This window comes from Cervus elaphus, chromosome 21 (genome assembly GCF_910594005.1).
Source record: "Cervus elaphus chromosome 21, mCerEla1.1, whole genome shotgun sequence".
NCBI lineage: Eukaryota > Metazoa > Chordata > Mammalia > Artiodactyla > Cervidae > Cervus > Cervus elaphus.
The window spans coordinates 56670290-56682575 of record NC_057835.1 but is presented as its reverse complement, the minus strand read 5'-3'; the positions used below and the strand labels follow the sequence as shown (position 1 = coordinate 56682575).

Sequence of the window (12286 nt, the reverse complement as noted above, 5' to 3'; positions counted from 1 at the left end):
TCTAGACTAAATGCAGTTGTTTTTTTATTTTCTTAAAATTTTTATTGGAGTATTGTTGATTTACAATATTGTGTAAGTTTCAGATGTACAGCAGAGTGAAATTGGTTGAAATTTAACTTTGGTTAAAAGCTTCCTGTTAGAGTCCCAAGCTCTATTTTCAGTTATGGTTATTAGAGAGTTTTTGCCAGTGAACTCCCAATTAAATAGAATTAGACTCAAATTTGTAATAAAAATGAATTATTTTATGTCTTTTGCATTTATTTATTTTTAGTTATTATGGGGATGCTAATGTGATTTCTCTAAATTGGGGGTTCATAAAGGCTAATTTTCCTTTAGTACAATTGGTTTTTACTGCTTTTCTGCAGAGTGGACAAGTATTGAAATCTGCTTTGGTCATGATTTTCATGTGTGACATTTTTTTGTTTGATTTTTTAATTTTTATTTAGAAGTAATGACTGGATAGAAATCACAGTCCATATGATTAATTAGGAAGAAAGAGATTTTTCTCATGGAAAGAATAGATTGAATTCTTATATTTTTTGATCTCTGTTGGTGTAAACTAGACTCTTGTATTAAACTGGGTATATTGTCCCAATAGAAGCCGGACATATGATAAGCCCTTTATAGTAGCAAACTGGTTCCTTTAGCTTCTAAGTTTATGGTTTCTGTTTTTGTTTCCTTAATTTTAGCAAAGGATTATCAGCTTTAGGAGCTTATTAGTAGAAGTAAAAAATTCAGGATTCATCCTCTAGTTGAATCCTGGCTCTGTTTTAGTGGCACCTTTGAGTCAATACTCAGCATCTGAATTCCTCATTTTTGACATGCACTTGCCGGGGCAGTGACCATTTCTGGATGAAGATTGGTGCTTGGGAAGCAGGTGGTAGCTATGGAAACTGGCGTCTGGATTGATCTTCAGCACCACTCTACAAGCTACTACAACAGGATAAATCTAACCACAGCTAAAATGTTCCAAAAAGCCGAAATTTTGTAAATATAGGTGTACCTTGTTTTATTACACTTTGCTTTATTGTGCTTTGCAGATAGTGTTTTTTTTAACAAATTGAAGGCTTGTGGCAACCCTGTGCTGAACAAGTTTTATCAGCACCATTTTTCCAACAGCCTTTGCTCACTTCTTTTACATTTCCGTATTTTCACAATATTTCAAACTGTTTCATTATTATATTTGTTATGGTGTTTTAGGGGTGTGAACCACACCCATATAAGACAGCAAATTTAATGGATGAGTGTGTGTGTTCTGCCTACTTCACCGACTAGCCCTTCCACTGCCTTTCTCCCTCTCCTCCCACCTCCCTATTTCCTGTGACATGGGAATATTGAAACTAGGCAAATTTAAAACTCTACAGTGGCTCCTCTGAGTGCTTAAAAGAAAGGAAGAGTCACACAACTCTCTCTAAATCAAAAAGCTAGAAATGATTTTAGTCGTGAGAAACACCCACTGAAAGCTGAGAATAGGCCAAAACTCGGCCTCCTTGTGCCTAACAGCCAAGTTGTAAAGAAGATGGTTGGGTCCATAAAGAGTTTATTTTGGTAGCTAGTAACTTGTTTTTCCCCTTTTACACAGATTTTTAAAATTTAAGTTGCTCTCCCCTCATATCAAAGACAGCTTTTTCCCTTTGTGTCACTTACTTCCATTTTCTTTAATGCACCCAAGGCTGCTCCAAGGTTATATCAACAGCTAGCAATAGTTTGTTTACTTGGCTTTCTACCTTTTATCTTCAGTGTCCGTTTGTCACAGCCATTGGACTGCTCAGTAACCAGAGTAAGTTTCATGAGTATCCGATGCTTTTTCACCAGAAGCCTCAATCTCCTAGGGCTAGAAAGAGACACTTTTCTAGGAGCCTGCCTGTCCTCCACCCCATACAACAGATTTCTACCCTTGCAGAGCTGCTGTGGACACTGTAATCACAAGCTGGAGTGTTATAGAGAAACTCTTGCCGGGAGTCTGTGGTCACCCAAGTCAATCTCCACCTTCCCTATCAGGGAACTTCCACGGCTATTTCTGCAGGGACTGTGCCTATTTACCACTCTGATCACATCCATTTTGAGAGCTGCTCAGAGTTCTCCAGCTGCTGTAGAGATGCAGCAGTGTTAAAGTTCCTGCAGCTGCGAATCTTTTAAATGGAGGTGGTGGTTTTAAGGATTAGCAGAGACAGTGTTCAGTTCAGTGCCTGATGCACACATAACAGGTGCTCGGCAGTGGTAGGTGTTGTCGGCTCCTCTACACGCTTCTTTACGAGCCCCTGCACATACTTCCTCATGGGATCCTGGGCACACCTCCCATGTATCACACCACCCATTGATGTTGCAGCCCTTTCCCTGAGCAGAGTGGAGAAAGGTGACTGATCTTAACTGAGTTCATTTTTACACACCTTTTAGTTGACCTATAGTAAGAGGACACATTTCCCTGGTGCTAGGCACCACCTATGAATTTTAACTGTCAGTGAACGACTCCTCGTAATCCAGGAAGGCATACATTATCCCCACTGCATGTGTAAGGAAACTAAAGCTTAGAAAGGCATTGTGTGCCAGCTTAATTTAAAAGAGAACAGTAAGCTTTGAGAGCAGGTTTTTTAGTGGTTATTCAACCTTCTAAGTGGACTATGATTTCCAAAGCCTCTCTTCTCTTGATGAAACTGAGCTGCCAAAGAGTGAGCTTTTAGGAATTCCTCTCTAGTTCTTACTTAAATGGCGCTAGTGGCAAGAACCTGCCTGCCAATGCAGGAGGCGTACGAGACGTGGATTCTATCCCTAGGTCAGGAAGATTCCTTGGAGGAAGGCATGGCAACCCACTCCAGTAATCTTGCCTGGAAAATCTCACGGATAGAGGAGCCTGGCAGGCTACAGTCCATGGGGTCACAAAGAGTCGTACATGACTGAGAGACAGCACCACACAGCACTGTGTGAAAATTATTAAGACTGCTTTCATTTTGCATTTTCTCCATACAACCAAGTCAGAAATAACATCCTGGTTCAGAAAAACTAAATGTCAGTTTAAAATGCCAGCACCTATTGTTTACTGTAGAAAGTGAGGCTACCAAACCACTTCAAACTCTGTTAGTTATTTGATTGCAAGAAAAGAGAGGAAGGATCTTATTCACCATCAAATTAGTGAAATATTGCTGTTGTTAATGGTTGTTAATGCTGTTGTTCATAGTCTATTAAAGCTATGGTCTAGCAAACTTTTAATTTTTCAGTTATTCAAATAGCTTTGATCAGAAATGATAACTTTCAAGGAACAAGAGTGAAAATATCTCTGAAGGTGAGTCAGGTAAGATTGCCACAGGGAGGAACTCTGTGGCCACGAGGAGAAAAGTTCTGATACCTGCCTTTAACAGCATTCAGTAGGGGAGCCTGGGCTTCTCCGGCGGCTCAGATGGTAAAGAATATGCCTGCAATGCGGCAGACCTGGATTCCATCCCTGGGTGGGGAAAGTCCCCTGGAGAAGGGAAAGGCAACCCACTCCAGTATTCTTGCCTGGAGAATTCCACGGACAGAGGAGCCTGGTGGATTATAGTCAAACAGTCAGACATAACTGACTGACTAACACACACACAGACACAGGGGAGCCTGGACTGTGGTTTTACATCATCATTTCACATCCATAATCCCAGATGCCTCCATGGCCTCTGTAGATGGAACGAGAGATCCTCTTCCCAGTCAAATCAACGGAGAGTGGCCAGCAAGTTTCTGTGAGAAATGGTTAGAAAACATTGCCATTAAGCAGGAAACATCTCTATTAAGCATTCAGTTGTTTAGGACAGTAGAGGATGGAGTCCTTCAGCATTATCCAGAGTACTTACTCTTCGAATGAACTGAGGGTTACCACCAGGAGCTCTTAGATGAACTGGCAGTTTTCAAAAAACTGGTATATGGTGAACTGGCTTTCAAAGTGTTCTCAGAGGTGAGAACCACAGCAGGAGATGAGAGAGAGGCAAATGGGAGGTCTCCAGGCCTGGTGTCCTGTTCCCAGATCTGCACTTTTATGTGTTCTGTGTATTAGGTTTTCTTTGATGTTGAAAAATTATTTTGAGAGAGACATGCCATGCCTTTTACAGAACATAAACATTGCTGAAATATTCCAGTATTTTAACACAAACTCTTTTGAATAGCATCTAAACCTTTTTTAAATTTTAAAATTCTTTGAGACCATTGTATAACCATTAGCTACCACAATCATTGTGACTGAGGGAGAATCAGTGGTCAAAGTGGAACCTGTCTTCCTGTGGTTTAAAAATAACTACCTGACTTACTTCACTCTGTAAAATAGGATCTGGGTTCATTGTAAAGCAATTATCCTCCAGGGAAGAGGACGGGAAAACTACCTGATAGAAACTTGTATTCTATTTGGATTTCTAATTGATTTTCCAGGACCATTGGGGGTTTGTTGACATTCTTTCAAGACTTGATTTCTGTAAACTGCGGTTTCTAATGGCCCAGGTTACTGCTTCATTGTACACATTTTGCCTGGCAACACTGGGAATAAGTGAATTTTGTAAAAGAGCTCACTGAGCCAAAATGGAAGTTGGAAACCACCCCAAAACTTTTAAAATGAAAAATCCTCAAGAGAAAAACATATCAGACCCAACCACTACTAAGGCAGGGCCTAAGACAAACACAAATCACAGACTTCCTTTTTCTTCTGCCACAAATGTCAGAAACGCTTGGCATCTGAGTGTATTGCATTTTTTTTTCCTCCTTTCTGAACGGCTCAACTTGGAAAGGTCAGCCTATCCCTTTGGGAAAAATCTTTTCTTGTAAATTGGAATGTTTGCACACAAAACTGTAGAAAATGTTTAACATTTGCTTTGATGGGGCAGCAGTTTGTTCAGTAGAGTAGAATTGTTCTCCTTTTTCCATTTTCCTGTCTGTACATCACAGGCACCCAAATTATGGAAAGCAACTTTGAGGTGCTTTTTTTCTATGGGGTCAGATGATCCTGTCCACAAAACCAGCCAACGCCTTGGACTTCCGAAATGCAGGCTGTGTTCCATCTTTTATTTACTCTGAGGGACTCATTTGTAAGACACTTTGTTCTGAATAAAAGCAGTAATTTTCCACAGACTATACATAGTGAAACCCTGGAAAAGGAGGAGGAAGGGATGGTGGAGGAAGGAAGTGGGGAGAAAAAAAAAAATGGAATAACCCAAATAACCGCTCCAAGTTCTCCTGTTTTACCTTTGCACAAATTTGTTTCCATGTGTATAACACATGTTGTACAGTGTCCAGTGTTTCAATGAATTAACTTTCTGTGAGTCTTCTGGTTTACATTTTAAAAAGATACAGGTCGTTAAGACAACAAAACAAGTTGCTGTTTGTGATCAGCTGCCTCCAAAGTGATAATCAACATAAACATTTGTGGTTCATGGAGAATTCTCCTTCACCAGAGCCCATCTTGCCATCCATCTTGAACTGGTGAAGGAGAACAGTGCTGAGTTTATGTGGTTCTATTCGTTTCTGTAGCAACACGTGGATACCAAAAGCACTCTTGTAATTTTTCTTAAAAATGCTTAACTTGGCAATGACAAAAAATAAACAACAGAGGGAGGGATTGTAAGGAAGATGACTGTATCTAGGTGTTGGTCTGGGCTGGGCTGCAGGAAGGGACCTGAGTCAGCATGGTTCATTATTTTGGGAGGCTTCCGATTATTCACTTCTAGAAACAGCTTCCCTTTCATTTCTGCCAAGTCCCTCTGCTGCTGAGCATGTGCTGTGTGAGAGCCCCCGTGTGTCCCGGAGGCATATGTGTGTCCCACGGAAGAAATGGGCTGACTACCCAAGACAGCCCACTTTTCTCCATGGCTCCATCCTGTCCCTTCTCACTTCCCAAGGACTTCCCTCCTTCAATTAATTCTTTCTCTCCTAGGTCATCAGTTTCTTTCTTCATTGGCTCAATCACAAAAGTGTACAAAAATTATTTCTTCTCTGTATTGGGAAAAAAAAATCCTTGCAACTCATATCCCCTTATAATTACTACCCACAGCCCTCCTCTTCTTCACAGTAAAACTTCAAAATAAGTTAGCTGCACACATTGATTCTTCCTCTCTTCCATTCATTTTCCAACCTACTCCCATCCGGCTTCAATTCCCATTTTTGCAAAGAAAATGATCTCCACAGTCACTAAGTCACTTAGTTGTCAAAGCCAGTGGACATCTATCTGTCCTCATGCTACTCAGCTTCCAATAGGACTTCAACACAGTTGACCATTCTCTGCTCTTGGTTTTCAGGACCCTGCCCTCACCAAGTTTTCCTCCTGCCTTTGGGCTGCCTCTCTCCAGATGCTTTGTCGGTTCTTCATCCTCTACCTCTATCTAGATGTGGAAGCACCACAGCCTTCTTCTCCTCTTTACACTCTCCCTGGATGATTTCATCCATCCCACGGTTTTACATAGTATGTGAACGCTGAAGAACCCTGGTCCTGATGACTCCTGTGATTTTCACATTCATACATGTAATTGCTCTCTTGACACTTCCACACAGATATTTAATAGACATCTCAAATTTATTCTTCTAAACTCATTTCTCTCGAACTTTTCCATTCTCAGTAAATGACACCACTTTTGAGCCAGATTTTCAAGTCAAACACCTGTGAGACATCCTTCATTTCTCTTCCTTAAACCCTACCTCATCTCCTCCCCATATTCCACCTATCGGCAAATCACATCAGTTTTATTTTCAAGATATATCTTTAATTGTTCAACTTAATCTCTATATCCACTTCTACCTCCAAATTGTCATCATCACTCATACGGACTATCACAATGGTCTTCCTGCTGCCACTCCTGCTCCTGTACATCCTGCACAGAGCAGACGCAGAGTTTATTAAAAAAAGAATGAGAAAAACCAGATTATATCATTGCCCTGTATAAAGTCTGTTAATATTTCTCACTGCTCTGGGAATAAATTCAAACCAACCCTCGCACGGTTTGCGTGGTCCCGTATGAACTAGCTTGTCTTCCAGTTCTCAACCACCTCTTTCCCCCTCACTCTGCTTTAGACACATTGGCCTCCTTGATGTCCCTCTAACATATCAAGCCCTTTTCTGCCTCAGGAACTTTGCCTCTGTTCTTTCTGCAACATTACCTCCCATATCTTCACTGATTGGCTCTCTTTCATCCATTAACACTAACATTGTTGGTATTTCTTCAGATATGTGTTCCTTGCCTTTACCCCCAAACCTCTTGGTCAAAACATCTTTTTTTCTTGGAAGAACTTACCATTATTCAGTTAACTTGTTCATCCGACGGCATGTTCTGTGTCTTTCACAGATAGAATGTAAGCTCCCTGAGGGCAGAATCCTTGTCTGTCCCCTTCACTATTGATAATAGACCTAGCAAGGTGTCTAGGATGAGAGCACCCAATAAGTATTTGTTTGATGAATTCATTCAACAGCTCTGATTAGAACTCCCTACTATGTGCCACCTGCCGTTCTAAGTTCTTGACATTTATCTGTGAATAAAACAGAACACAGATCCCTAATATCTTAGTGGGGGAGATGGGCACTAAGACATAGTCAGCAAAAATATAGTATGTCTGAGGGCATGGCAACCCACTCCAGTATTCCTGCCAGGAGAATCCCATGGACAGAGAAGCCTGGTGGGCTACATGTGACCATGGGGTCGCAAAGAGTCAGACATGACTGAAGCAACTTAGCCCACAAAGCTGATTAAGTGCCATGGAAGAATTGTTTCTGGGTGAAAACTTAGGATATTCTCCAGTCTCTTCCCTTCGTGTGAAAAGTGGAAAAGGCATGTGCTTTGCACACTTGAAACCTTGGCTTCTAGAGATGAATGATGACATTCTGAGCAATTTACCTCTTTTAAGGCTCAGCTCCCTTAACTGTAAAATAGAATAATACCCACCTCTCAAGGCTGGTGTAAAGAACAAATGAAATAATACAGATTTGATACTATCTCATCCCTTCCAGCCACCCACCCTCACCCTATTACTCCAAGGGCAGGAGCCAAATGGTGCGGTATCTCCTCCCTCTCTGAACCCCTAGCATGCTTTCAAACAAAATCAACCCACATTCCTGAAAACACTCAGTATATCTGAATAAGGACAGGGTTGGCCAAAAGTTCGATTGGTTTCTTCTGTTACATCTTATGAAAAAACATGAACAACTTCGTGGCCAGCCCAACATGGGGGCAAACAAGTGTCCGGATAACTTCAGAGCAATCAAAGCTACTTTTACTCAGAAATAATGCTTTGTAAACATTTTTCTAATTGTAGTTTTCATTTATTTCTATTTTTGGCTGTGCTAGGTCCTCATTGCTTCCCACACTTTTCTCTGGTTGTGGCAAGCAGGGGCTACTCTACAGTTGTACTGCAGTACTTGGGCTTGGCCTTGCAGTGGCTTCTCTTGTTGCAGAGCATGGGATTCTAGGGCTCTTGAGCTTCGGTAGTTATGGGGCTTCGGCTCAGTAGTTGCAGTTTCCAGGATCTAGAGCACAGGCTCAATAGTTGTGGCACACAGACTTAGCTGCTCCACGGCATGTGGGATCGTCCCAGATCAGGGATTGAACCCGTGTCTCCTGCATTGGCAGGCAGATTCTTTACCACTGAGCCACCAGGGAAGCCCAGAAAATAATGCTTTTTAAAAGATAAGAGTGGGAAGTCCTCACCTTTTTTGAACAATTATTTCCTCCTCTTTATCATTTAATTCCACTTTTACAGCTCCTACTGTTAAAGATGGAAGGGTGTGCCATCCATATAGTCTTTCTTATCATATGCAGAAGTAAAATCACAGAGAGTTATTTTATAGGAGGATAGAACATTTATTTCAATGGAAACACTAATCTTTATTTTCATCATGCTGAAGTGTGTGGTTACAAATGATTTTCAACAAAACACTATATAGAATAAGCAAAAAATAAGTTAATACAATGTAAACCTTACATACAGTTTCATCAATTACCAGGTTTAGGAACACACAAGCCATTTCAGACTCTGGAGCTACATTTAGTTAAAAATAAACAACTGCAAACACTCAAACCTTATCAACCCCAAGTAAGACACTAAAGAGCTATTCAAGACTTCTTCCAACCCATTACACAAATACATTTTTATTTTTGGTTACAGTCCCCTGCTATGCACAAGACCATTGGAATGCTGTTAACAATTACACATTTTTGAAGAACGGCACAAAGCGAAGCAAGGAGATAGCATGCCAGCCTTACAGAAGCTGTCTTGAAAGTGCAAACTGCATTTTCTCTTCCTGAACCACTAGGATAATAAGCACGGGTACCTCGGACGACAAGGGCAGGGTCACGAACATGCTTTCTCTATCACACCGGTGGGACATTGACTCGAACCAGGCCTCCACGCCTTTGAAGATACCTCCTGTTTTCAACAGCGAACAGGCTTTCAACTAAATATAGTGCAAATCAAATACCGAGGAGCAAAGAACGACAGAACCAGGCCCGCCACCGGTCGACCCCGCGGCTTCTCCACCGGGCACCGTTCCGCACCGGGCAGGGCAGGCGGGCCCACCCCCCGCCCCCCCCCCGCGCCCCGAAGCCACATCGTCTCTTTAGGTTTTGATGTGCTCGGCGGTGCGGCGGAGCGAGTGCAAGGCCACCACGCAGCAGCCCCGCAGCAGGGCCCCGATGTTGTACAGGGGATCCGTGCCCCCCCTCTGAGTACTGAACGCCCACAGCACCGTGGGGACCACGGGGGCCCCCACGGCCAGCAGATCCACCAGGAAGCTGCGGCTCCAGTAGCGCCCGGCGATGCCCCCCGCGCGGGCCAGTGGGCCCGGGCCGTCTGGCCTCACCTCCTCCGCCGCCGCTGCTTCCGAGCCCGCAAAATCCAGCTCTCTCATGAGGCGGTTCCCACGCGCCTCGGGCCCGGCCGCGGGGGACGGGGTCTCCACAGGAGACAACAGGATGGCCGAGTTGGGATTCCGGGGAGTTAAATCGACCACGAAGGCGGAGATGGGCTCCGGGAAGCTATCGGTCGAGTCGTCCCCGGACTCCTCGTCGGGGGTCGCGGCGCTGGAGGAGGGACAGGGGTCCTGCAGCCGGAGCACGTGCCGGAGGAGCTCGGAGAAGGCCGGGCTGTAGGGCACCACGTCGGTCTGCACCGCCCGCTCCGCCACCGCGCGGCGCCCTCCGCGGCCCGCCGCCGCCGCCTCGCCGCCCAGCGCCACGACCTCGGCGCCGGGCAGCTCCGGCTCCGGGATGGCGCCTGTCACCAGCTCCTCCAACACATCCTCGACGGGGGCCGCGCCGTCTGCCCCCAGCAGCTCGCTGTCGGCCCCTTCCTCCGTGGCCGGCTCCTCGGAGGACAGAGCATCCTCCGTCGGCCCCAAGGCCGCGCCGAGGACCAAGCCCTTCTCCGGGGACTCACAGGGGAAGTCGAGGCACAGCTCGTCCCTCAGCGAGCCGCTGTGCGCCATCTCCATGCTCTGCAGGAGCGACTCCAGCTTCTTGTTCTGAATGTTGATGTCCACAAAATATTTCTGAATGCCTTTGTCTTTATCGGCCAGGCTGCTCCGCATCGTTTCGATGACCTGTTTGAGCTGCTTGATCTCCTTCCGGGCCTCCTTGAGGGCCAGCTGGGCCTCCACCCGGTGGCACTCCTCCTCGATCCAGTCCTCGCGCATTCGGGCCAGCTGGGACTTCAGCTCCACGATCTCACTCTCCCTAGAGCCAAAGACAAGCGAGGCTCAGGGGAAAAAAAAAAAAAAGGCCAACTCTGACACCCCGCCTGGAGCCCATGCTTTCGCACCGGAAACACACAGGTTACGTAAGTTTCGGGTTTTATTTTCTTTCTTTTGAAGATATTAGCCCAGAACTGCCCCCTTTTAATTGTAAAATAGCTAAAATAATAACAGTAACTAGAATCAGAATAAAAATTTTGCTATGATTGTTTTTCTCTCCTTTTTCAAGCATCGTGCTTAGTCACTTAGTCGTGTCTGACTCTTTGTGACCCCCATAGACTGTAGCCCACCAGGCTCCTCTGTCCATGGGGATTCTCCAGGCAAGAATACTGGAGTGGGTTGCCATGCCCTCCTCCAGGAAAACTTCCCAACCCAGGGATTGAACCCAGGTCTCCCGCATTGCAGGCATATTCTTTATGGTCTGAGCCATCTTTCAAGCATTATCCTCTGTTTAATACAGACAGACTAGTTTTATTGCACTTTGCCTTATCATGCTTTGTAGATACTATGTCTTTTACAAATTTGTGGCAACCCTGCTTTGTCAGACACTGGTTAGCATTTTTTAGCAATTAGGATATTTTTAAATTGAGGTTTGTACATTTTTTTTAGGTATAATGCTATTGCACACTTAATAGACTCTAGTGTGGTAAAACAACTTTTATATGTGTTAAGAAGTGAAAAATTTCATATAACTCACTTTATAGTAATTTGCTTTATTGCAGTGGTCTGGAACCAAACCTGCAATATCTCCAAGGCAGTCCTGTACTTAATATTGGAAATTATTTTATTAGAACACATTAGAGTCTCTTAGCCTGCTTTAATCTCCATAGCCTATTTTTTGTATGTCCACAAAATAATTTGTGGAAGGAAAGTCCATATCACTTTTAATTATGTGTCAAAGGCAGAAGCCAGACTGATAAGCTTTAGCATTGCAAAACAGTTCTAATCATATTCCAATGATGACTTAAATTTTTTTTTTAAATCATAAAAAGTTACATGTTGCAAGGACTTTATGAAATGTTGATAATTCTCTCTCTTCTCAGGCAAGATGACATTAGATTCATCCTACACTGAAGGGAATGCTTAGTTTCTTCACAGGACAGTATTTCTAGATATTTGTCAAAAATTTTTTTCCTTACATACAGTTTCTTCCTAGTCAATATAAATGTATGTCCTCATTCTCTCAGTGAATATGACAAGACCACATAGTCAGGATCCTGAAATACTTGAAGAGATGTTGTATGTATTGCTTCTTTAAGTTTAGGTTTGACTATTCTCTAGTTTCACTGCCTTTCCACACCTCCCTCCCAGAGATTCAAACCGTCCCAAAGATTCCTCAAAACATAAACCAAGACTTCCAGAAAGTAGGATCTGACTCATGTCACCGTCGACCCTGGTCAGAGCTCTCAGAAAAACCACCAAGAAAACCATCACAGGCAGAAAATCTGGCCTGTCCCAAGATGTCAAAGGTCTTTTCTCTGTGAGATAAGATCTCTTAAGCTTGGGCTGTTGTTTTTTTTTTTTAAATTACCGTAACACTTGGCCAAGAATAATGAACCTTTTCCTTCAGCACAGAAATAGCTTGCAGGAATCACAATACACAGG

General features: G+C 43.6%; 1 protein-coding gene across 13 annotated transcripts in view; it reads right to left on the bottom strand.

Moving 5' to 3' along the window:
• Window positions 1-8774: 8774 nt before the first annotated feature.
• SYBU (syntabulin) overlaps window positions 8775-12286 on the bottom strand; it is a 122801-nt gene continuing 119289 nt past the window's right edge. For all 13 annotated transcript variants that reach the window (XM_043879955.1, XM_043879946.1, XM_043879951.1 and 10 more), the window contains one exon: window positions 8775-10664. In XM_043879955.1, coding sequence (XP_043735890.1) covers window positions 9551-10664 — 1114 coding nt within the window. In that variant the 3' untranslated portion in view covers window positions 8775-9550. The remainder of the gene's footprint in view (window positions 10665-12286) is intronic.